Source organism: Camelus ferus, chromosome 12 (genome assembly GCF_009834535.1).
Source record: "Camelus ferus isolate YT-003-E chromosome 12, BCGSAC_Cfer_1.0, whole genome shotgun sequence".
Classification (NCBI taxonomy): domain Eukaryota; kingdom Metazoa; phylum Chordata; class Mammalia; order Artiodactyla; family Camelidae; genus Camelus; species Camelus ferus.
Genome location: NC_045707.1, coordinates 45064775 through 45091548, shown reverse-complemented (window position 1 = coordinate 45091548; position 26774 = coordinate 45064775). Strand labels below are relative to the sequence as shown.

At 37.8% G+C, this 26774-nt stretch overlaps 2 protein-coding genes across 3 annotated transcripts in view; one reads left to right on the top strand and one right to left on the bottom strand.

Annotated features, from left to right (window-relative positions):
* The window catches only part of ELK3 (ETS transcription factor ELK3), a 63494-nt gene extending 49431 nt beyond the window's left edge, over positions 1–14063 (top strand). The window contains exons 4-5 of one of the 2 annotated variants that reach the window (XM_032493590.1): positions 6439–6561; positions 12055–12802. In XM_032493590.1, coding sequence (XP_032349481.1) covers positions 6439–6561; positions 12055–12153 — 222 coding nt within the window. In that variant the 3' untranslated portion in view covers positions 12154–12802. Of the gene's footprint in view, positions 1–6438; positions 6562–12054 lie in introns of both variants that reach the window. The other variant, XM_032493591.1, reaches the window with a different exon arrangement.
* Positions 14064–17248: 3185 nt separating this feature from the next.
* CDK17 (cyclin dependent kinase 17) overlaps positions 17249–26774 on the bottom strand; it is an 87010-nt gene continuing 77484 nt past the window's right edge. Inside the window, exons 12-17 of the mRNA XM_032493589.1 lie at positions 24357–24454; positions 23743–23848; positions 22048–22090; positions 20905–20995; positions 19513–19590; positions 17249–18981 (exon numbers count right to left, since the gene is read on the bottom strand). Coding sequence (XP_032349480.1) covers positions 18944–18981; positions 19513–19590; positions 20905–20995; positions 22048–22090; positions 23743–23848; positions 24357–24454 — 454 coding nt within the window. The 3' untranslated portion in view covers positions 17249–18943. The remainder of the gene's footprint in view (positions 18982–19512; positions 19591–20904; positions 20996–22047; positions 22091–23742; positions 23849–24356; positions 24455–26774) is intronic.

Below are 26774 nucleotides of genomic sequence, written 5' to 3'. Positions count from 1 at the left end.
CACAGTGAACTTAGGGTGGCTCCGCGCAGTAGGGCTGAGAGGGAGTATGGGTGGGCTGAAGGGAGGGGAGGGCCTTGACACAAGACAGGGAAGAGGGTGGATGTGAAGGAATGGATGCAAAGCTAGGACTGAGAGATGGAATCTCCTAGAATGGCCTAACAGCAGGGAGGGGAAAACATAGGAAGGCAGGATGCTTTAACAGGGCCTGTGCCTTAGCGAGATGAGAGTGAACAGTCCTCAGCCAAGCTGTGAGGATGGGGCCTCAACCTGTCAGTTAGCCTCACAAAGTCCAAGTAAAGGGACCAGGGCTTCCCGAGGAGGCAGAGGCAAAGGGCAGAATCTGGACCCAGGACAGGAGTGTGGAAGTAGGGGGCCTGAGCCAGGAGAGGGCCTTTGGATCAGGGGAGTGGGGGGGCTTGGGAGTCTCTTAAGTCATTAAAGAGGTCACAGGCTACCTTTAGGAGATGGCACCCTCACCGTCTCACAGGGTCAGCTCTGCACCTGGAGTTGCTGTGGGTGACCAAGGGTGAATGACACGGAGGGAGAGAAGAGGTCAGGAGGGGACAGCAGAGACAGCAGAAGAAGGGCAGGGCTCAGGATGGGGTATCACCCAGGTGGGTTCTCTGAGATCAGACATGATAGTCAGGTGGTTTTATCTTGACTTGACAAGCCTGAAGTCCTTTAGGATTTCACGCAGGCCTGGAGTCAGTGTAGGATTTGGATTCTCCGAGAGTCCCTCTGTCAGGTTTGGTTTCAGGTGCCCCAGGGACCAGTCCCTGGACAGTTAGAAACAGTATCAGCTCTCTCAGCAGCTGGACTTCTGAAGTCCACTGGGCCTCAGCCTGAGAGATGAGCCCATTTCCCTGAAATCGCCCCCAGGGGACCGGGCAAAAGACTTCCCTTTGCTCCCTGGTCAACTCTGGCGGTTCCTCTCCACCCGAAGGGGGCTCGGGGCCTTTCTCACAGGCAGCAGTGGCATCTCATTCCTGCAGCTCATTGGTTTCCCTCCTACCTTAGCACTTCCTGTCACAGAAACTCCACTTTCCTCTGTGTGCAACGTGACACTGTTTGCACATAAACATTTGGTTACCTGTGGGAACCTCCTATCAACCTTTCTTCATGGTTGGCTTCAGAAGAGATAAAAGTGTGCTGTAATAACTTGAGACCCTGAAAATGAGGTTCCCAAGAACTTATAAATCATTCTTGGAATAAATAAATATATTTTATCCATTTATTCCAAGAATAATTCCCAGTTATTTTCAGCTAGAAACATGGCAGGAAGATGGGCAGGATTAAGTCAGTCTTGGCATGGCCAGGGTCATGTGGTTATAATTCTGTCCGAGGACCTTACGAAACCACATACCTTGTGTTGGCCCAAATTGAGATTTGAAGTTTCAGTCTACAACATGATAGGCATGAAAAATCATCAGCATTCTGCCACTCCCCCAACATCATAACCTCCACTCCCATCAAGAATATCTGTGGTACACCTGCTGGGACCTGTACAAAATGCAGTTGAGATTACTCTGATGAGTCTTTAAGAAAGCAGGATTAGTAATATAGACAGATATGATGATCACCCAGAGACCTGCCCAGCATGGACTATAAGGAATTTAAAAAAATGAGAATACAAAAGCCAACTGAGTACCAAGGAGTGAGGTGGTTGGTGCTCAGCCACCGAGGTCATATTGGACTGTTGCTAGAAAAGCAAGAATGTTCACTCTTATGGCATGAGCTACAAAAACTGAGACTGGGTTGGGGGGAAGGGGCAGGGGAAGAGCCAGGATGTGAAGCCCTCCTGGGCTCCAAGCCAGGCACCATGGAAGCCCGAATGGTGCCAGCTGGAACTTCTGATTCTCTGTATCTTCTGCACCTGGGTATCATCTGTCCCTCTTCCTTTCGTTTGCCTCTTCTGTTCAGTCTCTCCCGCCTCCTCTCTTACCAGTGTAAAGTTAGTTCAGAATCGGAGGAGGTTGGCTCATTTCATGTCCACTCATTTTTGCCAAGACTTCTGTTCATCACACACTTGAGGTCTAAGATGCTGAGCTCACATGTGTGCAGGCCCCAGGGTGTGAACTCACCACCAGAGTCTGAGCCTGCATGCCCCAGGCTGTATTATGAGCAGCAGCTTTGGATGAACACTAGAGTAGAGATGGCGTGCTGAGGACTGAAATGCTAAAACTGCCTTCCTGCATTTACTGGTGGATGTAACAACCCTGAGCCCAAATCCTAAGGTGGGAATTGGGAGTAAGATGGATGGGTGTGACAAGGAGCAGTGACAGTAGACTACAGTCCTCCTGTCTCAGCTCTGGCCAGGAGACTTGTGGTAGTCGCCTTCCTTCTTTCCACCGAGGCCCGTCTTTTCTGTTGATCTTCATGGTTCTGCCGGCTTCTCCCTAATTCTACCTTTATTCCATTTTCCCTACCACTAACCATCGCCACCCTGGACTGATACGGACTTCTCCACTTTGTCCTCCTTCCCTTATGATCAGCACATTCAGTGATACACAGAGTTCTGTGTGACTCTCCTTCTTTTTCAAAGGCCTTAAAACCATAGGTTATTTGAATTCAGACAACTCTAGGAGTTTCCACGTCACTTTTTGAGGATTATTTTTAACTACAGAGTGGCATTGTCATAGATTCTGTTGGTATCCGTCAGAGATCAAGATGAGAGATGTTGCTACAACCTGCCCCACCATTAGTTGGGCACCTGGAGATACAGAGGTGAGCAAGACAGACACAGCTCCTGCTCTCCTGAGCTTACAAGCTTGCTGTCTAGCAGGTAAAGAATAAGGGCAATATAGAATTTGGGGTGGTGTGACATTATAGAGAACCCTGGGAACTTGTTGAAGAATTTAGACTTGCTTTGATGGGACATTAATAGCTGCTGGAGGCCTAAGTCAAGGGAAATAAAAATTCCTATTAGAATCTATCAACAAATAATTATTGAGCCATTATTTGCAAATCATAGGAAGGACACCAAAAATACAAGTGCCTATTTTTATGACCTTAGAACCTAGCCGTAAAAAGACACACATACAATAGCACATGGCAAGAGTCAAATACACAGCGCAGAGAAGTACCTTAGGCACAGAAGGGGAAAGAGCATTTCTAGAATTGTGTTCTAGAAATCATCCTGATGATGTGGATGAGGGAGAGGGGAAGCTGGAACCAGTCAGGATACGACTGTCAAATTCAGGTGGAAGACAGTGAGGGTCCATCCCCTTTGGCCCCATCCCACTGTGACAGCCTAACAGTGGGATGGGGCCAAAGGGGATGGATCTGAGAGAGACACAGGGACTGCCATCAGCAAGACTTGGTGCCTGGGTGTGAAGGTGCGAGGGGAGAGCCGGAAGTTGAGTGTGAGTTCTGTGGGAGGAAGAGTAAGTTCTTAGGGAAAAGTTACGAGTCCACTTTGGGCGTGCTGAGTGTGAGCCTGAAGGATATTCAGGGAGAAACATCCAACTGCAATTGGAGCTTAAGGAGAAAGTTTGAGGCTGGAGGTCAAGTCAGGGAGTCATCAACATGTAAGGGGTGGTTCAAAACCATGGCGACAGATGAGATCACTTGTGGAGTTGGTCTATCCCAGGGAACCAAGGGCTGGATAGTTAAAGTAGTTCTGGAATGAGTGCTGAAGGACTCCTAGGACTCGAGGCAGTTGGACTGGTTTAGGCGGCAGTTGTCAAATGCCATCTGTAGGTTGATGGAGGCTTGAATGCAGCAAGAATGGAAATGAGGGGATAAACAGTTAAAGGAAGGAGCCACAGGCCAGGCCCAGAGGTTGTAGCAAGGGGGAAGGCACTGTGCATCTCAGTGACTAGGATGCTGGGCTGTAGAGTCCAGGGATCATGTCTTGTTTTATCATGGTATCTCTGGCACCTGATATATAGTATGTACTCTGTCAGTATTTGAGTGGAGGGATAAATGGTGGTACTGTTGATAGAAATCAGTCATAAGAGATACTGAATTTGGAAAGAAGGTTTTGAGTTCATGCCATCTGGATGAGGGGAAAGCAGGAAAGTCTTTGAGGAGGTGGAATTTTGATGGGCAGAGGGCACTCAGGTGGGACATGTCTGGACAACACTAGCTCACCAGGTTTAGCGCAAATGTGTGATAAGGTCCTGTTAGGAAGGTCTTTTCCCTTGAAAATGAACGCCCGTTGCCTTTGGGCCCTAGGGCACCTCTGTCCCTGGCAGGTGACAGGAGCAGGAAGTCTCTGCCACTCAGAGATGCCCATTTGCTAAGACACTCTTTAGTGAAGGAAGGGGAAGCACTCATTTTGCTGGTGGCTTCTTTTTTAGCCCCTACCTCTTGGGCTCAGCCTACTCTCCATGACTCAAGGAGCTTATGATGAGAGGCTCTGAAAGCTCACATTGTACTGGAGATAACCCAGGGCAAGCTTTATAGGAACTTTCCTTAAAAGAGCAACCAACTAGTTTTTTCTTTATGGCCACAGGATTTTCAAGCAGAACAAGGAAGGGACGGAGAGAAGAGAATGAAGTCATCTTACAGTATTTATTTGCATATATTATAGAAGACATTTCAAGCATATTAAACATGAGAAACAGAAGGCTACTGTATGCTGAGTACATCTTGTATCCCTTAGAAACAAATGTGCAAGTATCTCAATTCCAGACATGGGTATGAATTTTTAGACTATGAAAGTATAAATTCTATACCTCATATGCTCAGAGGATTAAAAAGGAATGGATGTATATGTTTGGCCATGGATGAGAGATAGCTAGCTATGTTTTGCAGAAGACTCACCATCTCTTTAGAGTTGTGAGACCTTCATTGGTAGGTAGACTAGCGGGCCCTGAACACATTGGTTAGTAAATGTTAATGTGGTATACCGTGGTTAGAACCTGGCTCCAGAGTAACATGAAAATACTAGTTTTTACATCACCTGAGCTTGCAGACTTGAGCCTAACATGACTGAGAGGAACCTTAAAGTACCGGCTGACTAGCTTAGTTTGTTTCAGAACATCTGAATACTTTTGCCATATGTAGTTGAGGACTTCTCCCATGACTAGATGAAATACAGTTAGTACGTCAGGTACACTTTCAACTAATTAGGCTTTTTTTTTCCTCCCCATTTTACAGATTAGGAAACTAAGGCATAGAGAGATTACCTAGCTAGTAAGTAGTGGTTCTGAGATTGGAGCCCTGGCAGAGCCTATGCAGAACTGCTAAGTCTTAACCGTTAGGCCAGATGGCCTGGCACATTTGTGATATTACCTTTGATTAGAACAAATGGGAAACTTATCCAAAACATGTATTTATCCTGGTAACCTCATAGGTCATTCAGTATGTAAGAAATACTGAGGAACCAAAGACTCAAATAATTCGGTATAAATTATTTTACCTTTCAGCAGCTTCAATTTGAGAACCTTTGGATGTTTGTCTCCTTTCTGCTGGACAGAGCAGACCTTTCAGCTTAGGTGAAAGCCAAATGTTCTGGATAATTAACAAAGCTCCTAAAGCCAATTCTTGGGAAGAAAATAACACTTTAGCATCCAAGATGATGCAATCTGAAAAGCTGGCATCCTCGCTGTGGTTCTTCTTACACAGAGCACCTTGCTGACATCAAAAAACCACTGAGGGGCTCCTTCTTGTCATCAAAGGGGCAAAACCACCCTGGGCCAGGGAGCTTGCCTCCGTAGAGAATAAAAGCCATACAGACTTACCAGCTGGGGCAGGTTGTTTCTTCTGCTCTCTAGCAGGCTTGCAGGCTAGGACTGCTGCTGCGTGTGTGCAAGCAAATACAATCCTTGGCACTCTCCCCGGAAACCTAGAGTTTTGGCTTTACACCCAATCTGACAAGAAAGGATTTTTTTCCCCCTCCAAACCATTGCCAGGGAGATGAATTCTCATCAGCCCCATATCCGGAGTGAAATCTGGAAAACCCAGTTCAGAGCTTTTGATGAAGCTGCTACTGGGTATTTCAGCACCAGATCCTAAAGTATTAAAAGGCTGTTGATAGGGAAAGTGAAACTTGGGAGGCCCTTTAAAAAAATGTGTGTGTCTATTTATAGCCCAAGTAATGGATGTCCACTGTAGAAAAATAAGAAAATATGGGTAAGAAAAAAATAAAACCTTTTTATGGGATCCCATTTGCTTGTACACTAAATCTTGTTTAATGTGTGAGGAGGAGATTGAAGAAAGCCATCTGGACAAGCTGCTACAAATTTGAGGAAGGTAATTTCCTTAGGGAACGTAACTTTTCTATACTGTCTCCCTTTATGAAATTGCTAATACAATTAGCATTGAAGGAAATTAAACTGTGCTGAGCCTTGCAGAAATAAGAGTTGTCAGATTTTCGTAAAATGGTGAGGCTTACTTTTCTTGGTTCATGGCTAGTGCCCTGGTCACACTGCTGATCACAGCTGGGGTCAGGCGATACCTATTATCAAATACTGTATGTGCTTTCTTTCCCAGACACCAAATGGATTGCTTCTGACCCCGAGTCCACTACTCTCCAGCATACATTTCTGGAGCAGCCTTAGTCCAGTTGCTCCACTGAGTCCTGCCCGGCTGCAAGGGCCAAACACGCTGTTCCAGGTGAGCATTTGGAAATTAACTTTTAAACATGGAACTTCCAAGGGATGTGTTTCCCCAATAAATCCTGCAAAGATAACATTTTCACTAAATGTAGGGCAGAACTCACTGTTAAGTTTCCAAAGGTAGTTCATGTTAATGCAGCTGCAAAAGGCCACCTTCAGAGGCAGGTCTTTTCAACAAGCCAGTGTTCTCATGTCAGATACCCATAAATGGAACAATTAGTTCTAGAATAGTTTTGGATAAGGAAAAAAAAACTTTAAGAATTGTATTTTATAAAATCTCATAAAAGACTTTAAAATACTAATCTATTAGTCAACATAGTGATGTCACAAAGTAAGCTGAAAAACAGTGAACAACTTTTCCATACTGTTATAGAAAAGTTAGCTGCATGATTTTATGAATCAGAATCAAGTTCTCCTTGTCCATAATAAAAAAAAAAAGAAGCATCCGGGGCATTTGGTTAAACACAAATTAAGTCTTAGCTGTTTTATCTTGCAGAACTCCCTGTACTGGGTAAGCACATTCATTGGTTGTTCCCAAACTAGAATCCTGCAGTAGCATCACCTGTTACCATGTGGAAATCAGCATTTCCTCTTGGAGACCCAAAGATTGTTAGTCATCGACCAGTATGTTACTATTTGAATGTGTGAGCATAGAAAACAGTAGAAAGGATCCAAGGGACAGGAATAAAGCAAAACAGGCCAAAGGGCAGACCCCCTTTCCCTGTCTGATTCTAGCCTTGTCTGTCTCATTCACCTGCATCCCAGCATGGTGCACCCCGTTAACTGCAGTTCTTTTGCTCTCATTAAATCTAGCACTCTGCACTTTGCATTATGATTGCCAGTTCATAATGGATATTTCCCCACTGAACTGTGTACCCTCAAGAGGCTAGAATTGTATTGTGTTCACTGTGGTGTACCCCTGGCGTCTAGCACATTGCTTGGTACACGAAATAATGCTCAGTAATTATCACTGACTGGCTGAATGAATGGATGCCTAAGAATTCATCAAGAGGTGTCTTAAAGTTGTGTCAAAAGATGATGTCTCCATGCTTTTTCGAGTTGTTCATTTTGCTTGTCAAGGTTAATATATACCTCTGTGCCAGGGGCCGTACATGCTGGGATTTAGGGTCTCCTTGGGAGAAGGGTGGAGCTAAAGAGGTTTTGATGACTATCTTGCTTCTCTGGTTTCCTAGTAGGGCTGCGGTAGGGTGTCATGATGTGGCTGTACCCCTGGAGTAATTAATTTCTTTTCCTGGCCCTTCTCATCACAAGAAATTGAGATATGGTCATGCACAGCCAACATGTTGATTCTTAGCCATTTTAACTCAGGCAGGGAAACAAAAGCTAGAAATAGCAAAAAGCAGTGAGCAAATACAGTACTAGGCAAGTTTTATATTAGTAATCTTTTGATGAGGAGCTAAAAGACCTTATTTCCTGGAAGTCTCCAGACGGGAGCAGCAGAGAGCTCCTGAGTAGAGCAGAAAGGAGTTGTACGGTGCATACATACAGTCAGCACCTTGGCAGCTGGGACTGTAACACTAACACTACTCTAATCCTACAATCTAAAGCAGGGCCTCTCCAGGGTTCCATAGACATTTGTGAATAATTAATAGGCTCTCATTTCCTTCCTTACTGGGAATTCAGCCACCTGACTGATGCAGGGCTTGATGACCTCCCAAGGAAGCCTTGGAGAACCATTAGTTGGGAGTTCTTTGGGATCTCTTGCCTTAGATACTAAACCTTTTTTTAGCCCATTACGCCCCAACAGGAACAGTGGTTCACATCCACAGTGATTCTACATATTATTAGGATATCGGGAGCTCTGGGAATTGGGAGATAAGCATATCCTCTTCTCTTCAGTCAAGGCTGAAGACCAGTGGTTCGGGCAACAGAATCAGCTGGAGGGTGTGCGAAAATGCAGTTTGCTGGGCCCCATCCCCAGAGTTTCTGATTCAGAAAGTCTGGAATGGGGCCTGATAATAACATTCTTTCAAGTTCCTAGTGATGCTGCTGCTCCAGGAACCACATTATGAGAAACACTGCAGATCAACTGTTCCTAATTTATATTTAGAATTCTGCAGAAGATATACTGCATTTAAAGGCTACCTGCTCAGAATTTTAATTTCACAAACTGGTCCTGTCCTCTTTCCTGGAGCCATTCAGAACACAGCCCTGAAAAGGAAAATACAACCAGGTTTGGATGGCTGACCAAGGTTGCACGGCCTTGAATCCTCTTTTTGGAATTGGGACCCAGGAGACTAAGAAAAAACAATTTTGTACCTTTTAAAATATTATTATTCTTCCTTATAAGAGCAGTTTGGTGTGGTGAAAGTTGAAATTAGCAGTTTTGAAAATGATAAATAACAGAAGAATAATACTTTGAAGTGTCTAATTTTTAAAAATCAAATGATGGATTTTCAAAAATCAGACAACTATCAACAGTGCTCCTTTTAAAACTACTGAAGTTTCTTTAAAAATAACAATAAACCTCTTTCACATATGCTATGTGAATGTGTTAAGGAGGAAAAAAATTAGATTTGGCCTATAAGTTTCAAATTATGCTGGCAAATTTCCTATTATAATGATTAGAAAAGTAGATCAGAATCTTTAGGGTAACAGTTGACAGAGCTGAGTTTTGGCAAAGAACGTCCCCAGATATTACTATAGCGATACTGAAAATTTTAAGGGAAGGAGAGTGAAGATACTAGCCTTTCTGGAAGAGGATGCTTTGTAATCTAGACATGTTTTAGTAGAGAGAGATGCCAAAGACACTGTGCTAACTCTATACAACCTTAGTTACAAGTAAAGTGAGATCAGATTCAACTGGACAGTTTGGCATTTTAAGCTTGTTTTTAGGATGTGTGTTCCATTTTTGAAACAGATTTTGATCAGATTTAGAATGCACCGAATAGGTACAGATATAGTTTGTAACAAGGTAGAGTTAATTTTCAATTGAGAATTTTTTTCTGCCTTTTATTCAACAAATTTAACCCAGCAAATATTTGCAATGCTCTGAGGCAAGGACCATGGAGATGTATACATGTGACTAATTGATGTGTAAACAGAGTGCTACAAGAACCCAACAGGAGTAGCTTTTTCCAGCTGGAGACTAGACAGAGGCTCTAAGGCAGAAGGGGCTGCCAAGAAGAAACAGGATTTCAGCAAAGTACATTCTAGATAAATAGATCTGCATCATTTGAATATGAAAGTACCTATCTGTTCAGGAAGGGACTGGATGACAGGAGATGGGCTGGAAAAGCAGCTGTGGGACTTGAATAGTACACGAAGGAGTTCCCACCTTAATCTCTTGTTAAGTGATAACCGTGGAAAGCTTTTTTTAAGTTGGAGATAGCACAAGATCTCTACTTTAGAGAGGTACTGCTTGATACCAGTGTGGAGGGAGGACAGCTGAAAAAGCAGAAAGCAAAAGGGGCAGGAAAATATGAGGAAATCTACACTACTCCAAATTCTGAGGGAAGAATCATCTTTCAGATGAGAATAGTGGAAATAGGAATGTATTTAAGACATTCCAGAGATAAAATTGAGAGGAAGACTTTTAGTTGGGTTTGTGGAATAAGGTAGTGAAAATTAGGAAGAGACAAAGATTACTGATTAAAAGACTGGGAATACTATTGGTAACAATGGTTACCATTTTTTGAGGGCTACTGTATGCCAGACATTGTTCTAGGCACATGTCATGGCTTCTCATTTAATAGTCCCAATAGTTCTATTTGAATAGATAAAGTACGGCTCAGAGATGTTGCTCAGTTTACCAAAATCACACAAGTGGTTCAGCCCTGATTCACGTTTAGGGTGGTGCTCCTAACCACCGCTCTGACTTAAAAGTGAGTGCAGGAGAAGAGCAGGTTTTGTGGGGAAGAGGCATTGGTGGGGATATCTGACAGCAGGAAATGACCGTTTAAGGAAAGGGACTGTGTGCAGGTGGGTGGGAGCCAATAAAGAGGACTATGAAACATGTCGGAAAAGCCAGGCTAAGAGAAACTACAACTGAGTGTATAGAAATAAAGAGCAGAAATCAGTAACAAAACCAAGAGCTGATTCTTTTGAAAATACCAATAAGATGGACAAAAACCAAAATGAGAGAAGTAGTAAATAAGCTAAAAGAATTAAAATTCAAAACCTGCTCTTCTTCCAGTGTCCCCTCTTAATCCAGGGAATAGTGGTTGGGAACATGCCTTAGAGTATAAGCTAAATGTAAACAGATTTGATAACCCAGTTGAAATGGATAAAATTCTACATAGCATTAAAATGCCCAGGTGTCAGGAAAGAAATAAAAACCTTGAATATGACCATTAAAGAAATAGTAATTAAAAAGCACCATTCCCCAACCCCTGACAAAAGCATAGAAAGCACAGTACCTTTCAATCAGACAGAGTTTAAACTTGGCTATACTGTGTATATAAGCCATGACCTTTAGCCAATCAGAATTCAACTGAAGTCTGTTCTCATCTATAAAATGAGGATAACCAAACTTACTTTTATAGGCTCTAGATACCAAATGAAATGACAACCACTGATAAACTGTTAAGGCACTAGACACAGAACAGTTACTTAAATAGTTCGAAAATTGCAAAAATATATTTACTTGTTCTACAAAGATTTATTATACATCTAACACATGCTAGGCTCCGTAGTTTGATATTTAGTGTTGAAGTGAAATTTAACATTTAGTTTATCTAGACTAAATAGGAATTAAACTAGAAGACAGCCCAGGAGATCACTGTGATACATATCATCCTAGACAATGAAAACCTAGTTTCAAATATCATGTTTTAAAAGGAGGTCTTTAATTGTTGAGTATAGTTGCTGCATTTTTCAGTCCTGAAAGTTCTCAAAGTATATATACCTTTATTCTATTTATCATCTTAGTTACCAGCAATATAGAAATTAACTTTTTTTTAAATCAGTTATGGGTGATCTCTCTATTCAGTTTGGTATTATTTATCTTTTTAATTTGAAAGAATAAGGATACTCTTACTTTCTAAGCCTTTTAAGATAAAAACATTCCTTATTTTTAACAGTTACTGAAAAGCATCATTGTGGTACTCTCGAAAACCGATAGCCAATTTCAGAATACAGTATCAGAAATGACTGATTTCACAAGAGTCAGCTGTCTTGTTTTCAAAGTTAATTTTTCTTACTTTTCAAAGCAAATTAGTGTTCTGAGTAGCTTGGAACTTTATTTAGAAATGGTATTAGAACATGCTTCAGCAACATATAAAGTGTATTTTTTCTAGTAGCCTAGGCATATAAAATGGGGACATTTTCTAAGCCTTAGCCTCTGTTTACTATATGTAATCTTGATCTCATTGTCATCATCCAGTTACTCATTCTGTAAATAACTGGCAGCTGACCTTTGTCACAGGGGTGATGAGAAATGACCCACTATGGTCTGTCTAGGAATGTGAAGAACTCAAATCTTCCCATTGGATTTGCAATAATTATTTAAAAAATCTTTTGTCCCCCACAGTTCCCAACACTGCTCAATGGCCACATGCCAGTGCCAATCCCCAGTCTGGACAGAGCTGCTTCTCCAGTCCTGCTTTCCTCCAACTCTCAGAAATCCTGATGACATCTGGCCACAATTAAAGACTCATTAACTAATGAAACAAATTTGTTCCCATGGGCTAGTTTACCTGTGTTGTAAGAAGGACGTTGTGAAACCCATCTGTTAATTTGGTTTGCACTTTTCACAGCATGGTCTAGATTTATGTTAGCATTTTAAAAACATTTTTATATTCAAGTATATATGAAAATCTGTTTTGCATTAAGTGAATTTTAATGTTTTTGTTTTTATATCCTCTTAGGTTTTAAGTGTTGAACACTGTTGACAGTGAAGAACTTTTCTTAGTGGTTTTCAGTGTAACAAGGATGTGAAGATTTTTTGCTCTTTAATTCTGCAAATGCTGAACTGTGCTTATATACACTATAACCAGCTGTGCCTTCCTTTGCATTTAGTTTTATGTAAATGTTTTTAGTATTAAGAGAAAATGAAAGACAAAAATTAGTATCAAACAGCTCTAGTAGAATTTCATTATTTTTCACAAGTAGGCAATATGAAAGCAGATTCATATTATTTTCTTTTTTGCTTTCAATTGTATGAGAATTGCCTTAGAATCTCTTTTAAACTGAAATTCAGTAAATATAATGTCCAAGTAATGTTTTTATACGAGAAACTAAGCCATATTTAGACAATAAACTTTCATAAAATAAAATGTTCTAAAGTGCATTTTTTGAAAAATGAACTTTGAAAGGCTAGACTTTTAGCTGTTTACAATCTTTTAGACTCCCCTCAGACAAAAACCTAAGATGATGGAAAAGCTACATCAAGTTCACTCTATCCATGTCCCTGGAATACTTCCTAGGTAAGCATATTCTTATTTCAAAAAATTAACCTGGTTCTCCCAGTTTTCTATAATCATACCCCTCTGATGCATTTATTGTATCATTATGAGTTACGGTTTCACTAAACCCCTGCACCTATAATTACCATTTGAAAATCCTATGCTTTGGAACAGGCTCACAGACTGACCATGAATAAAAAGAAACAACTTTTAACACCGGGTACCTTGATGTGTATAGGTATATCCTTGCTTGTGGAAACTGAGAGGTGTAGAACACACTGCTTTATGTATTACTAAATTTATGGTGAGAATGAAGGATAACTGATAAAAGAAATATAAAATTCTTCAGGAACATCATCATTGTGGAACTGAACTGATTATTTAACAATTTGGAACACTCAGTAAATTCTTTTGTGTTGCATAGTGTAGTGTAGAGCAGTGATAACAGAAACATTTTCTGTTCCTTCAAAAAATTAGCAGGCACCACTCTATATATGAAGTTGGAAAGTGCCTGGTGATTTCAATTCGAGATTAAGGTATTTTTCATCCTTATTAACAGAGGCCAATTTGAAATGCAGCTAATTGATCCTAACCAGGCATTAAGTGGCAGAGATTATGAGAGAGAGTAAAAAAGCCCACAAAAACAAACATTTCTTGAATTTTCAAGAAATCTAAAATTTTGTTATGTAACTTAAAAAGCTTGAGATTTTCAACTGGAACTGAGCATCTCTGTGTTTGAGGATGCATGCCCTTATTTGGGGGAAAAAATCCAAATACTCTAATATGCATCTTTGAATACAATGGGCCTATTTCAAAATTGTGCAAATAGCTCCTCCTGTCACTCCCTCACAGACTGAGGATAATTCTGTACTAAAAAGAGCCGGTCCAGGGGACTGGTATTTACCAAACATGAAATGTTAGAAGAGGCCTTTAAGAACGCATCCAAATACCATTTCCAGGTAAGAACAAACTACACAGGAGAAGCTGAGAGTGGTGGAAGGCGACACGGTTCACTGAAAGTAGAACAATGATTGGTGCTCAGTCCAGGTCTGTTTCCCCATGCCTAGCTAACAAATAACTACTGGTCCAAAACTAGGTTAGGTAGAAAAGCCAAAAAAAAGACCATTAAAAAAAAGAAAGAAAACGGTTTTGTCAGTTAAGAAAGAGAATACCTCAAATGAAAGACTCTTATAGAGAAACTAAAGTTAGTCAATGTGCAAAAATTTCAACCAAAAATATTTTAAATGTAAATGCTGACTGTAAATCTGATTCTTGTATTCCCTCCCTCCAAATACTATGATTAACATACACTCTGGTCCCATTTATTAGAAATGGAAAAATACCATAATTTTTGATGAATCAAAAAGTCACTATAACACAAATAAAGAACTGGAGGAACAGTATCGCTCTGCCTCATTCTGCGTGTGCTGGGCTTTTTGTCTTTAAAACTATTTTAGTCAGAAAATAGATTTCAAAGAACATATTAAATAACTTTTTTCCCCTTTTTACATGTTTGCTTGATCAGTCTTAAAACGCTATGGTAAAGTTTTATAGAACTATAACCTAAATGTTGGTCTCTTTGTACACATCTTTTGTATGACTGCAAATCTTCATCCACTTTCATATATGTATCATTTTTACTATTATTTTTGTTCAATAAATACTTTGTGATAAAAGGTGTGAAGAGGCAAGTGGGTTGGTGTCCTTCCATTTACTTCAGATGATCCAAATTTCACTTTTCTATATGGGTACAAGTTGGAAAATGAGTTGTCATTTAGCTTAAATATGGCACATCAAAACATGCTATGTATATATAAATCTTCTTTAAACATAGATATTTAAGGAAATATACTTACTGAGGTTGAAATGGATGGAAAGGAGTGGGTTTGAAAAATGGTCCTCTGATCTTTTAAATCTAAAGTTCTATCAATCATTCTGTATTGATAGGAAAACTGAAAAGGAAAAACTAAATTACCAGTTATTCTTTTAACTGCAAATAATATCAAGAAACTAAAGATATCCCTTGTTCATAGATTGGAACACTTAATAGTGTTATTAGGATTACATCACTACCCAAAATAATCCACAGATTCAACTCCTATTGCAATCCCAAAGGAACTTTTTTCCCCTAGAAACAGAAAATCCCATCCCGAGTTTATATGGAATTTCAAGGGACCTTGAATAGCCAAAACAATCTTGAAAAAAAAGAAAAACAAAGGTGAAGGACTCGCAGTTCTTGATTTCAAAACTTACAAAGCTACAAGTAATTAAAACATTGTGGTACTGGCAGAAGGACAGAGATGTAGACTAAGAGAATGGACTTGAGAGTCCCCAAATAAACCCTCACACCTACGGTCAGCTGATTTTCAATAAGGGTGCCAAGACCATTCAGTAGAAAAAGGACAGTCTTCTCAACAAGTGGCCTCGGGAAAACTAGATACTCACATGCAAAAGAATGAGGTTGAGCCCTCACTTTACACTATGTACAAAATAATTCAAATGGGTCAAGGCCCTAAATATAAGTGCTAAAACTGTAACATTCGTAAAAAAAAATGGGAAAATATTCATGATTTTGGATTTACCAACAGCAACTTAAATATGCCACCAAGAACAGCAGCAACAAAAGAAAAAACAAACTGGACTTCATTAAAATTAAAAACTTGTATAAAGGATACCACTAAGAAAGTGAAGACAATCCACAGAAGAAAGTAATTACAAATCATATACCTCATAAGGGTCTAATATCTACAATACATAAAGAACAACTCCAACTTAACAAAAAGGCTACAACCCAATTTAAAAATGGGCAAAAGACATGAACAGACATTTCTCTAAAGCAGAAATGGCCAATAAACACATAAAAAGGTGCTCAATGTCCTTAGTCATTAGGGAAATACAAATCAAGACCACAATGAGACACCACTTCACAGCCATTAAAATGAATGTAATGGGAAAGAAAAAAAAAAGTGAGGATGAGGAGAAATTGGACCTCATCCATTACTACTGGGTATGTAAAATGGTGTGGTCACTCAAAAACTGGTGGTTCTTCAAAAAGTTAAACATAAAATCACTAAATTACCCAACAATTCCACTCCTAGGTATATAAACTCAAGAATTGAAAACAAGGGCTCAACCAGATGCTTATATACCAATGTTCATAGCAATACTCACAACAGCCAAATGGTGGGAAAAAACCCAGTGTCCATCAACAGATGAATGGATAAACAAATGTTGTATATTCATACAACAGTATTATTCAGCCATGAAAACAAATGAAGTTCTGATACACGGTGCAACATGGATGAACCTTGAAAACATTTATGCTATGTGAAATAAGCTAGGCACCAAAACACAAATGTGGTGTGACTCCACTTACGTGAAATATCTAGAATAAGCAAATTCATAGAGAGAAAATGTACATAAGAGGTTACCAAGAGCTGGGCAAAAGGGAAAACGGGGGGTTATATCTTAATGAGTACAAAGTTTCCATCTGGAGTGATGGAAAATTTTGGAAATAGACAGTGGTAATTGCTGTACAACACTGTGAATGTAATAATTAATGCCACTGAACTGCACACTTACAAAGGGTTAAAATGGCAAACTTTGTTATATATAAAGTAAAAAACAGTAAAAACAAAAAACACACATAAAAAACAAACACAAGAATTATCTTGGGTCTAAAAGATAAGATTATTATAACACATTAACAAGTAGTCTTTCAAACATAAGCTTGTAAAGCGCCAAACAGAATACAGCCACTTCCATACAGAGCGACATATTCAATGTGTTAACAGCAACACTTGGAAGGAAAACAAAAAAGGCATCCTCTCTTACCTTTAAGAACCTTGTCAGTTTAAGACGAATCATGTGTTCAAGGTTCAAAATTTCTCAGTTTCATTCTCTTCACTGCAAAGTTTTCAGAATCTGAATGGTGCTCAAGTATCAAAAAAAAAAAAAAAAATCAAATTCCTTAATAAAATGAAGAAACATCCCTAGCTCTTACTAGGAAGAAGAATTTTATGTAAATACCAGGTATAGTTCTTCACCTTTTATATGCAAGAATCAAATCTATGCATACCTATGGTCAAATTAGCAACAAGTCAGATATGTAACCCATGAAATGAAAAATGTGACCGTTATACCTGAAAGTGCTATCCTTCAAAATTACAGTTAAGACCACTAAGTGAATGGCCGGCACAAATATAAATCAATTACCATCACTGTCACAGCGAGACTTCATTATATTAAGGAGGCCCATGAAAGAAAATTATCCCATTCTGCACAGCCTTCTTCCCCAAGAAAGAACTGTGACTCAACAAATTTAACAACATGAAGATTTTGTTATTATAAATTTCAAAACAAAATGGAGGAACTTCCACATAATATTTATAACCTTCAAAGTACAATATTAATACATGTCTGTCAGAAATAACAGCAGGTTTTGTTAGGCTATAGGGTTTAACATAAAACCAATTTACAAATGTGAAAAGCAGTAGTGGTCCAATATTCACCATTACACATGAATCTGTTTCTTTCAGAATTTTTTTTAAAAATTAAAATTTCAGTATCATGAAATATTAAAATAACACCCCAAACATGCCACAATCACTATTCACAAATAAAGTTAAAATGAAATATACAAAAATTCACTTAATACTGTTAAATAACAATAAACTACAAGATTTCCTGAACAGAAATGGTAGGACCCCTGAATGTTTTACAGTGAACGTCAGGAAAAAAATTACGTTATGACTACTTTCATGATATATAAGCCAAGAATTTACATGACCAATACAAAATATACCAATTAAGATTTGTAGTTTGTAAGATGCACTAAACAAATAGTCCTTAAAAGTGAACACAAATACTTAAAACACTGCTGCCAACACCAAGGTGTAGTTGTGATGTTCAAAAAGATGCATAATTAAAACTGTAATATTTACTATCTCTGGTAAACACATAATACCTACAATGCTCTAAGTTCTCATTTCTCTCATTTGTATTTATCATGGCTCATTTCAAAGACATATTATAGCTTTTAGCTGATTCCAAGTGAATGTTATAAAAACACACACATACACACAGCTCTCAAATGAAATAAATTGTTCCCCAATGAAGTATTATCCTTTCTAATTAAAGAATTGTATTTAAAACAAATAAACAGTAACAAGACCTCTCATGTTTGACTGGACTTGTATGGTTTAGTTTTAACTAAATTAAAGCACAATGTAAAACAAGTTAAGTGTGTTAGTATACAAATATCCATTATTATGCAGTAAATATTTCTAAAATGAGGAAAGGTAAAAATAAGTAATTTTGGTGCTTTAATTTACTGGTATCTAATGCAAGATCCCCAAAATGTCAGGTATTTACTTGCCCAAATCAACTTCTGTATCACATGCTTTCCTAAACATAATGTGCTTATCAATTTCTTAGCTACTCTATTTGCCAATGGTCAATAAAAAATTATATAGCACGAACTTAAGAGTGTTCAAGATGGCTCACTTATTTTACTGTTAAGCAAAGCTAAATTTACATTCCAGGAAACACTGCAGTTATTTTTAAAAACAAACAAAAAAATGCAGCAGTAAAACAATCTGTGAGGAGAAACAGATGCATTCACATATAATAAAGCCACTGCAACTTCTTCAGGCATTCAACTGTTGTGTTAAATAAACAGACAGTAGTTATTTAGCAGCAATGATTCCGCAATAAATAATGCACTGTGTTTCTCAGTCCTGCACAAAAATTGCAGCTACAGTTACATCAATAGCTGTAACCTACTGGCTCTAATGGCAGAAAAGACCTTAAAACCAACTGTACAAAAAAATTGTCACACTGTGACAACAAATATAAAAACAATCTGTAGGTCTGAAATAAAAAGACTCCACTGTGAAGAGGACAGTGTAGACAAACGAAGATTCCAAGTCCACCAAAAGAAATAATTGCCTTCAGATCTGAGTCCTTGATTGATAAGAAAGGCTGGGGGCTGGGCTTGAAACCATGTTATCAGACTTAAAAGAGCATGCTCTGTCTTCTGTTCTTCCCATGTCCTAAAATATAAAGTCATTTTATGAGGCAGTTCAAGGTTCAGTTTTATCCCACATACAGTATTTGGTGACTCTATGAAGCTAATGTTCCCACCAGCAAAAGCTAATATTCCACGGTAAGAGTGATCAGCACTGTTCTTAAATGACCCTTTTGTTGATGGGGGTCAGTCTACAGCTTCTATGCTTCGAAGTGATGAACCTGATGACTAGGGAAGCATAAGATGTGTCTTCTGCCTCAGGTGCCAGGGATGGCGTGTGCAGTGATCAAGCCAGGCCACTTGTAAAAGGTCTTTGTGCCATCTGCAGCTTTCAGGATCCCTGATTTGACTGAGTCAGATTTCTCTCTGAAGAATTACTGAGCTGCCCATATCATACAGAAAAGTGAGTACGTGCAATGCTAAACATACACAGCTGTGGAATGCACTGTACATTGGTTTTTACATCAATAATTTTACTGATCAATTTATAAACCAAAAACTTGGGTCCACACAAAATTTCATGATCGACACGTGAAATGGTTTATGACAAACACACCTGTCTCTGGGTAAGAAGAATTTCGAAAACCCGGGTCCTTTTGCAACTGAATCTCTTTCAAACTGAATATTGATACACCTAAAATGCACAGACAAAAATTATCAGGTGAAAGTCTAACATCGTTAACGCAAATATAACCCAACTGTAGACAAACTGTCTAAACATGTATACTAAGTCAACATGAAACATTTATAAGGTTATAGCCCCGCCAAAATATTCTCCCTTCTGTCCCACTGTTGAGAAGAAAATCAAACCAATTAACCTCCCTTCAGAACATGTCTCCCCCAACTCTGCTTTAAATCATGCTTTGAGTATGTGTTTCTCTGAGGAGAATGTACATTATCTATTTCTAGGACTTAACTGGAGTTGGGAGACCTAATCAAAAAGTATTACTCAGTTTTATTCTACCCTTTCTTTATCTGTCTTCTTATAATGGCATGAAGGTCAAATCCTCAAACTATCTGCAGATTTTTACAGAAAAACAAGAAATAGGTTTGTACACCACACCTGCAACTCAAAATATAAAACCTGATATTAAAAATGAAATGTAAACATCATCTTAAAAAACACTTGTAATTCATCTTTCTCATTTTCAATCTCTGCCAGAGAGGCAGTCTTTCATTAAAAAATATGCAGTCTAAGTTCTATGTGAAAAGTCTTAAGGATCCTTGATTCTAATTAGAAAACTCTGGTCAATCAATACTGTCTAGCAAATGAGAATGGGAAATTAATGAAAGCTTTTGGCAGCTCTGTTCCCAAATATTCTCACAATTCTCCACTCACCTTACTCAATAAAGTACGATATTGAGGTGATTTTAAAAAAGAATGTTCCGAGCAAAATCAAGCAGTTGCCTCGGGCATGAGAAGTTGGCTATTTTAGTGACTGACAATATGCTCACCACCATCATGTGGGGACAGTAAAGTCAAAGTGAACACAGTAAAGGAAAATCATCTTTACATACCAAAAAGGAAATCTACTTTCACAAGAAAACAGTCTTATGTTTTGGCTGTGCTTCATTACTACTTGCCTGAAGTCCATTTTTAACACCTCTGAACCAAAGCAATCCAGACTGGGCCAAATGACAATGCCTATCATCAGATGGCATTTTCCAACTTTAGTCCAGTAAGATTAATGACCCATGCCTAAATGCTATTGATTTCTTACAGACTTGTGGCAATGTGCTCAGTGTTCAAAGAAGTAAATTAAAACATAGGCAAGTAAGACATACACCTCCCTTCAAGGAATTCTGATCTAATTACAAAAGACCAGAATTTTAGGCTTAAAAACCAACAATCTCTTCCTAAACCCCTAATTCACCCTAGTCTCCAATGCTGGACAAACGAAAATAAAGGGGAGTGGGGGTAGGGAGACACTCTACAAATATCTCTTACTTTCAGGTAAAGTGTGTATTCTTGGTCCCAGACTTCGAAAGTACACATGTTTCATGGCCTCTTCTGCTGAAACCCTTTTCTTAGATTCATACTGTGAAAAACCAAAGAATTGCTTTATTAACTTTTTCCTCTAAATTGTGTAAAAAGTGTGTGTGTGGGGGGGCACACAAATTAGCACTGAAGTATTCAGAGCTAATTTTATCTTAATTACTTAATACAAAGACTTTTTTTTTTTTTAAAAAGAACAAATCTGGAGTACTATGCTCTAATTTGAGTTGCTATTGAGATTATGTACCAATGATTATATCTGAGCTACAAATTTCCAAGATCAAGTTGGATCTTAAGTAACAATTTAGGTTCCCTTTTTTTCTGAAGTGATGAAAAATTAGAAATATCTGACCTTTAGTGTTATTTTTCTTATGAATACCAAAGGACTTTTGGAAATAAACCCAATACCTTTATGAAAGGCATTATTAAATTACCTATTCAACAACCATTTCCCCCTTTTCCTTGATGAAATAACAGATTTGTTCAAGGCATCCATGCTTCCAACTCTAACAGATGAATCATAAATCATGACCATTCTAAGTTTAGGCTAATTATGACAATTCTGCTCCCCAATACCCAACCTGTCTTAAAATTAATGTTATGCCTTAGGAAGACTTAGACTTAGGAAGAGGCCCTGCAGAGGTTTCCAGAAAAGCCTCTGCTTTCTAGGTACAAGAGGACTAATGTGGCTAACACAACCCTTATCCTCTCTCTTCTTCCTGCTCTGAATAAAGATATGAATGGTATTTGAAGGTACGGCAGCCTGTACATCAGTAAGTATAAGGAAGAGAAAGAGAACATGAGAGAATATGAACTGCAGAGAACATGACCTTGACATAGTTGATCAATACCAGCAGCTGACTACCTCAGACTGTTCTAGGTCACAATGGGAGACCAGACAAGGTAAGAGAAACCGTAATTTTTTTTCACCTAAGCGTATGTCTTAACACATGCTAGATACTACCATAAATAATCTTATTTAATTGTCATGACAAACATTTGAGAGAGAGATTACCGATCCCGTTCTAAAGATAAAGAAACTAAGGCGCAGAGAAGTTAACACAGCATTTAACAATTACATAAGATGTGACTTACCTGAAGAAATTTTGTAATCAACTCGATTCCTTCAGAGTCTAACCTAGAAACAACAGACAAGTAGAAATTTATTTTTTTATCTTAACTGATAACAATTTTTCAAATAAACTATTTTCCAAGTGTCTGTTAAATTCAAGTGCCCTAAATAGCACACCTTGCTTCTTTCAAACAGACTCAAATGTTTTATCCTTAAAAGACTTATTTTGCCACTTGTTTAAGAAGAAAGCACAAATAACTGGGCTGCAACTCAAATTTCAGTATTCAAGAACAGATTAATTATTAAAACTATAGAATTTTTTAAAAAATCACCTTTTTGTGTCAAAACAAAGTAACCTCTATTATTGAGAAAGCTTAAGTATATCAGATCAGTTTTCATAGTGTTCCCCTGAACACAAGAGTACAAAAGTATCATTTTCCTATTGTTTAAGTGAAAACAAAAAGATAAGTGACCCCGAAATGGATTACTGTGGTTCAAAATAAACACAGAAATAAGTCATTCAACAAATTTTTACAGGGCAGTCTGCTGAGCAATGAGTAAAGATAACCTAAGGATGAAATTAGCTGTCACTGCCAAAAGCACAATTACGAATAAAAATATATTTCCCCCTGAGTGAGTGGGTACTGTGACCTAGAGAGTCTTCAGACTCTTCTATCCTTCGCAGCTTGCCATTCTGACAAACATCCAGAGCTTCATGGGCACAGACAAGTTAGGTGCTAAGGTCATGAAGAATCTGGTAGCAAGAAATATGTAAATGACAAAAATAGGAGAAAAACATACAAAAAAGTCTAGCACATAATATTCTTCCTAAGAGAAGTCTACTTAGAATGTTGTTAGCTACTATAGTGGCAAGAATATCAATTCACATGAAAACTTTAAAATATTTTTGGTACCAGAACAGTTTTGCTATTATTCCCTATCTTGGGAATAAACAGAACTAGAGTGAGTGTGTTATGTTGTGTGCAATTTCGATTAAAACAGACATTGCCCTTATTTGGTATCTTAGTGTTCTTTTTCTTTTACTTAAAGAAAGATGAAAAAATATGGTCAATAGGGTTATTTATTCTGTTACTTACTGAAAATGTAATATATTCCGTAAGTAAAAATATTCTGACTCAAATTTTAATGGGAGTCTTGGATCTGGAGTATGTCTGAAAACAAATTTTAATTGGATAGCCAATATTAAGGATATGAGGTCAGACAGTTTATATTCTTAGAATACAAACTATCGTTAACAATGGCTGAAATACTGACAGGTCATCTTGTGTAAGAGTCACGATTTTGCTTACAATACATTCTTAGGTTTTTTAAGTAAATACAGAATAACTGTGTAGACAGCAGGACAAATTTCATCATAGTCTTCATGGTACTGAATAAGGCATTAATCAATGTCTTCCTTCCAGGAAAGGGAACTACATAAACCCTAGAATTCTAATACATGCGTTCTATATTCATTTCACTTACACCTCAATTCTGTGGACTTAACATACTTTGGTAATTCCTGGTCACTGAATTATAAAATTAATCTGACATAGAAAGGAAGAAATCAAATTAAACTAGATCTTAAAATATTTAAGAATTGTTTATGTGTAGCATGTATTTTTTTTCCTGAATCCTTACCGAGGCTAATGCTTCAAGAGACTATAAAGAATCACGTGGGTTTTCCCCTTTTCACTTAAAGGAAAAAAAAAAAATACCTGGGTGCATGGTTAATTAGAGGCTGTGGTTTGTATTTTGGAAAGTTGTAGTTCTTGAACTCATCATTTGAAGAAACACCTGGCCAAGTTTCCTGAGATGGAGTTCCTGAATTTAAAAAAATATATATTTATAAATATATAAAAATTTTTATATAGGTAAATATATATAAACAGGGAGAACTAAGGAAGTATCTTAAGGAACAATTTCTATTTAGTAATGACCTGATTATTTCAACTGAAACCAAAATGACAGAAATAGTAAACATACAGATTTTATTTCTGGACTATACAATCATGCCATAAAAATGATGCCTCATTGATACCTAAGCTAAAATATTTCCTAATAATGTGCTACAGGTCAGTTTTCAATAATATTTCTCTCTCATAAAGATTTTATAGAAGAAAATTTTATTACTAAGGTGGAACTGAGTAAGTGAAAAGAAGTTACCTAGAAGGATCTATCTTTATCTTAATCACGCTAATTACAATTCTTATAACAACTATTAATGTTAGTCTCAGTATCAAATTTGTAAATATTTTTTTTAAAGGTACAGTCTTATCTAGCTGGTCAATTGGAGGTAACAAATCACTGGGAATAAGATTTCTTCCATTACCTAGCAGTCGGAAGATTAAGTGCAATTCATCTTCCACAGTTGATCCTGGAAACAGAGGCCTTCCAGAAGCCATTTCAAAGAAAATGCAACCAACGCCCCTACGAAATAAACCATTTAAAAAAAGAGAGAGAGATGAGCAATCCATTTACACATTATTAAGCACAAGAATCTTTTCCTTAAGGCTGCCTCTCTGGAGAATTTGTACTAGCCTGCTAGAAAATCTGCAGAGATTTTTTTCAGATCCAACTAAACTAATTTGTTAACATTTATCCTATTTGTCTCAACTTCCATACTGATACATCCATTTCCCTCACTTAAAATGTCCAGCTCTCTTCTGCATGATCCCTGAAGAATAACACTAACAATGGCTAACAGTTACTTAATGCTTACTATGTGTTAGGTGGTGGTTAGCAGGGATACAGAGAAGCAAATGATTCAAGATGTTTTTATGCAGGAAGCAGAGAGAGAACCCGTAAACCAAATGAAGAGTGTGTGAATAAACGTGTGTCTGTGTTTAAGAGAAGGAAGAGAAATAGATACAGGTTCACAGAATAGACACTGTCTAGGATCTGTGTGAATACATTGAGTTTAAGACATACTCTTTCCTGGCAGGGGGAAGCCATAGTTCAGTGGTAGAACACATGCTTAGAATGCACAAGGTCCTGGGTTCAATTCCCAGTACTTCCATTATATACAAGTATATAAACCTAATTATCTCTCTCATAAAACAAAAAAAATTGAATTAAAAAAGACATAGTCCTGCCTTTATAGGACTTACAATCTAGCAATTATGTATAAAATTTAATTATACATATTAAAATGTTATATAGAAGGTAAAATGATGGAACCACTATGAAAAACAGTACAGTGGTTCCTAAAAAAAAAAAAAAAAAAAAAAAAAAAAATTACCATATGACCCAGCAAAACTCCACTTCGAAGTATTTACCCAAAAGAACTGAAAGCAGTGTCTCAAAGAGGTATTTGCCATGTCCATAGCAGCACAACAGCCAAAAGCTGGAAGCAACCTAAGTGTCCATCAAAGCATGAATAAATAAACTATAACATACATATACAGTGATTATTCAGCCTTAAAAATGAAGGAAATTCTGACACATAAAGTCAAATATCTTTGTACCACATGGATGAACTTTGAAGACATTTATGCCAAGTAAAATAAACCAGTCACAGAAGGACAGATACTGTATGATTCCACTCATAGGAGGTACTTAGAAAAGTGGAATTCACAGACACAGAAAGGAGAATGGTGATTGCCATAGGTCTGGAAGGAGAGGGAAACGGACAGTTCTTGTTTAATAAGTATGGACTTTCAGTTTTGCAAGATGTTAAAAGGTCTGGAGATTGATGGTGGCGACAGCTTCACAATAGTGTAAGTGTACTTAATGCCAGAGAACTGTACGCATAAAATGATAAATTTTGTTATGTATATTTTTCCACAATTAAAAAAAAGTTATACAAAGTTACATAAATGTTCAACCCAAGACAACAACAGAAGGAAGTATGACTTATCACTACATGACAGGTACAAGTAATAAATGTAACCACAGTTCAGAGGAAGGTATTGCCACGGAAGGCTAGGTTGTATTCAGGAAGGATTTATGAGAAACCATGTTTTCAAAGTTCCTGGGCACAGGCTCTTGTTAGAGAAGCGGAGTAGGCATTCCAAATGGATGAACTGGTATGAACATAAGAGCAAAGGTGGGAAAGTCCAGGTTATTTATGAGATACAGTGAGTAGCCATTTGGCTAAAAGGAAACAACTGAAGTAAGTTGAATAGCCTGAAATAAGTTGAAAAAAGTTTAGAGAAATTATAGAGATCATTAAGTATCAGATTGAAGAACTGTACCTTATTCTATAGATAATCAACGGGGAAGCGGCAAATGTGTTTGAATAAAGGAGTGTTATGATCAAAGTGGTGTGTGAGGAAGATGGTTATAGTATTTTATTATTTCTAGATCAACTTAAAGCAAGTGGATTTTGGTGAATATTAAATGATGATAAAAATAATAATTTTAAATTATTATGTACTTTGTTTTAAATTACATAGCACTTTACACAGTATTACCATGTAAGAGAATGTACACTCTTCTAAGTGCTTTATATACATTAGCTCATTTGGTCTTAACATTATCTACAGAACGACCTTTTAAAGTAGTTATTGTTACTATCCCCATTTCCTCAAATGAAGAACAGGCCAGTAGTTTTGATAAAGTTATTATGCAGTTTTAAGTGGCAGAATTGGTATTTAAACATAGGTGATCTTCCGTTCCAGAACTCATTGCTTATATTGTGTCTCTTTAAAATAATACCTTTTTAAAGCCAAATATCTACCAGTATTGCCCTGTGTTAATGGCTACATTCTTTCAAAATTATAAATGGCAATAATATCTGCATATATTT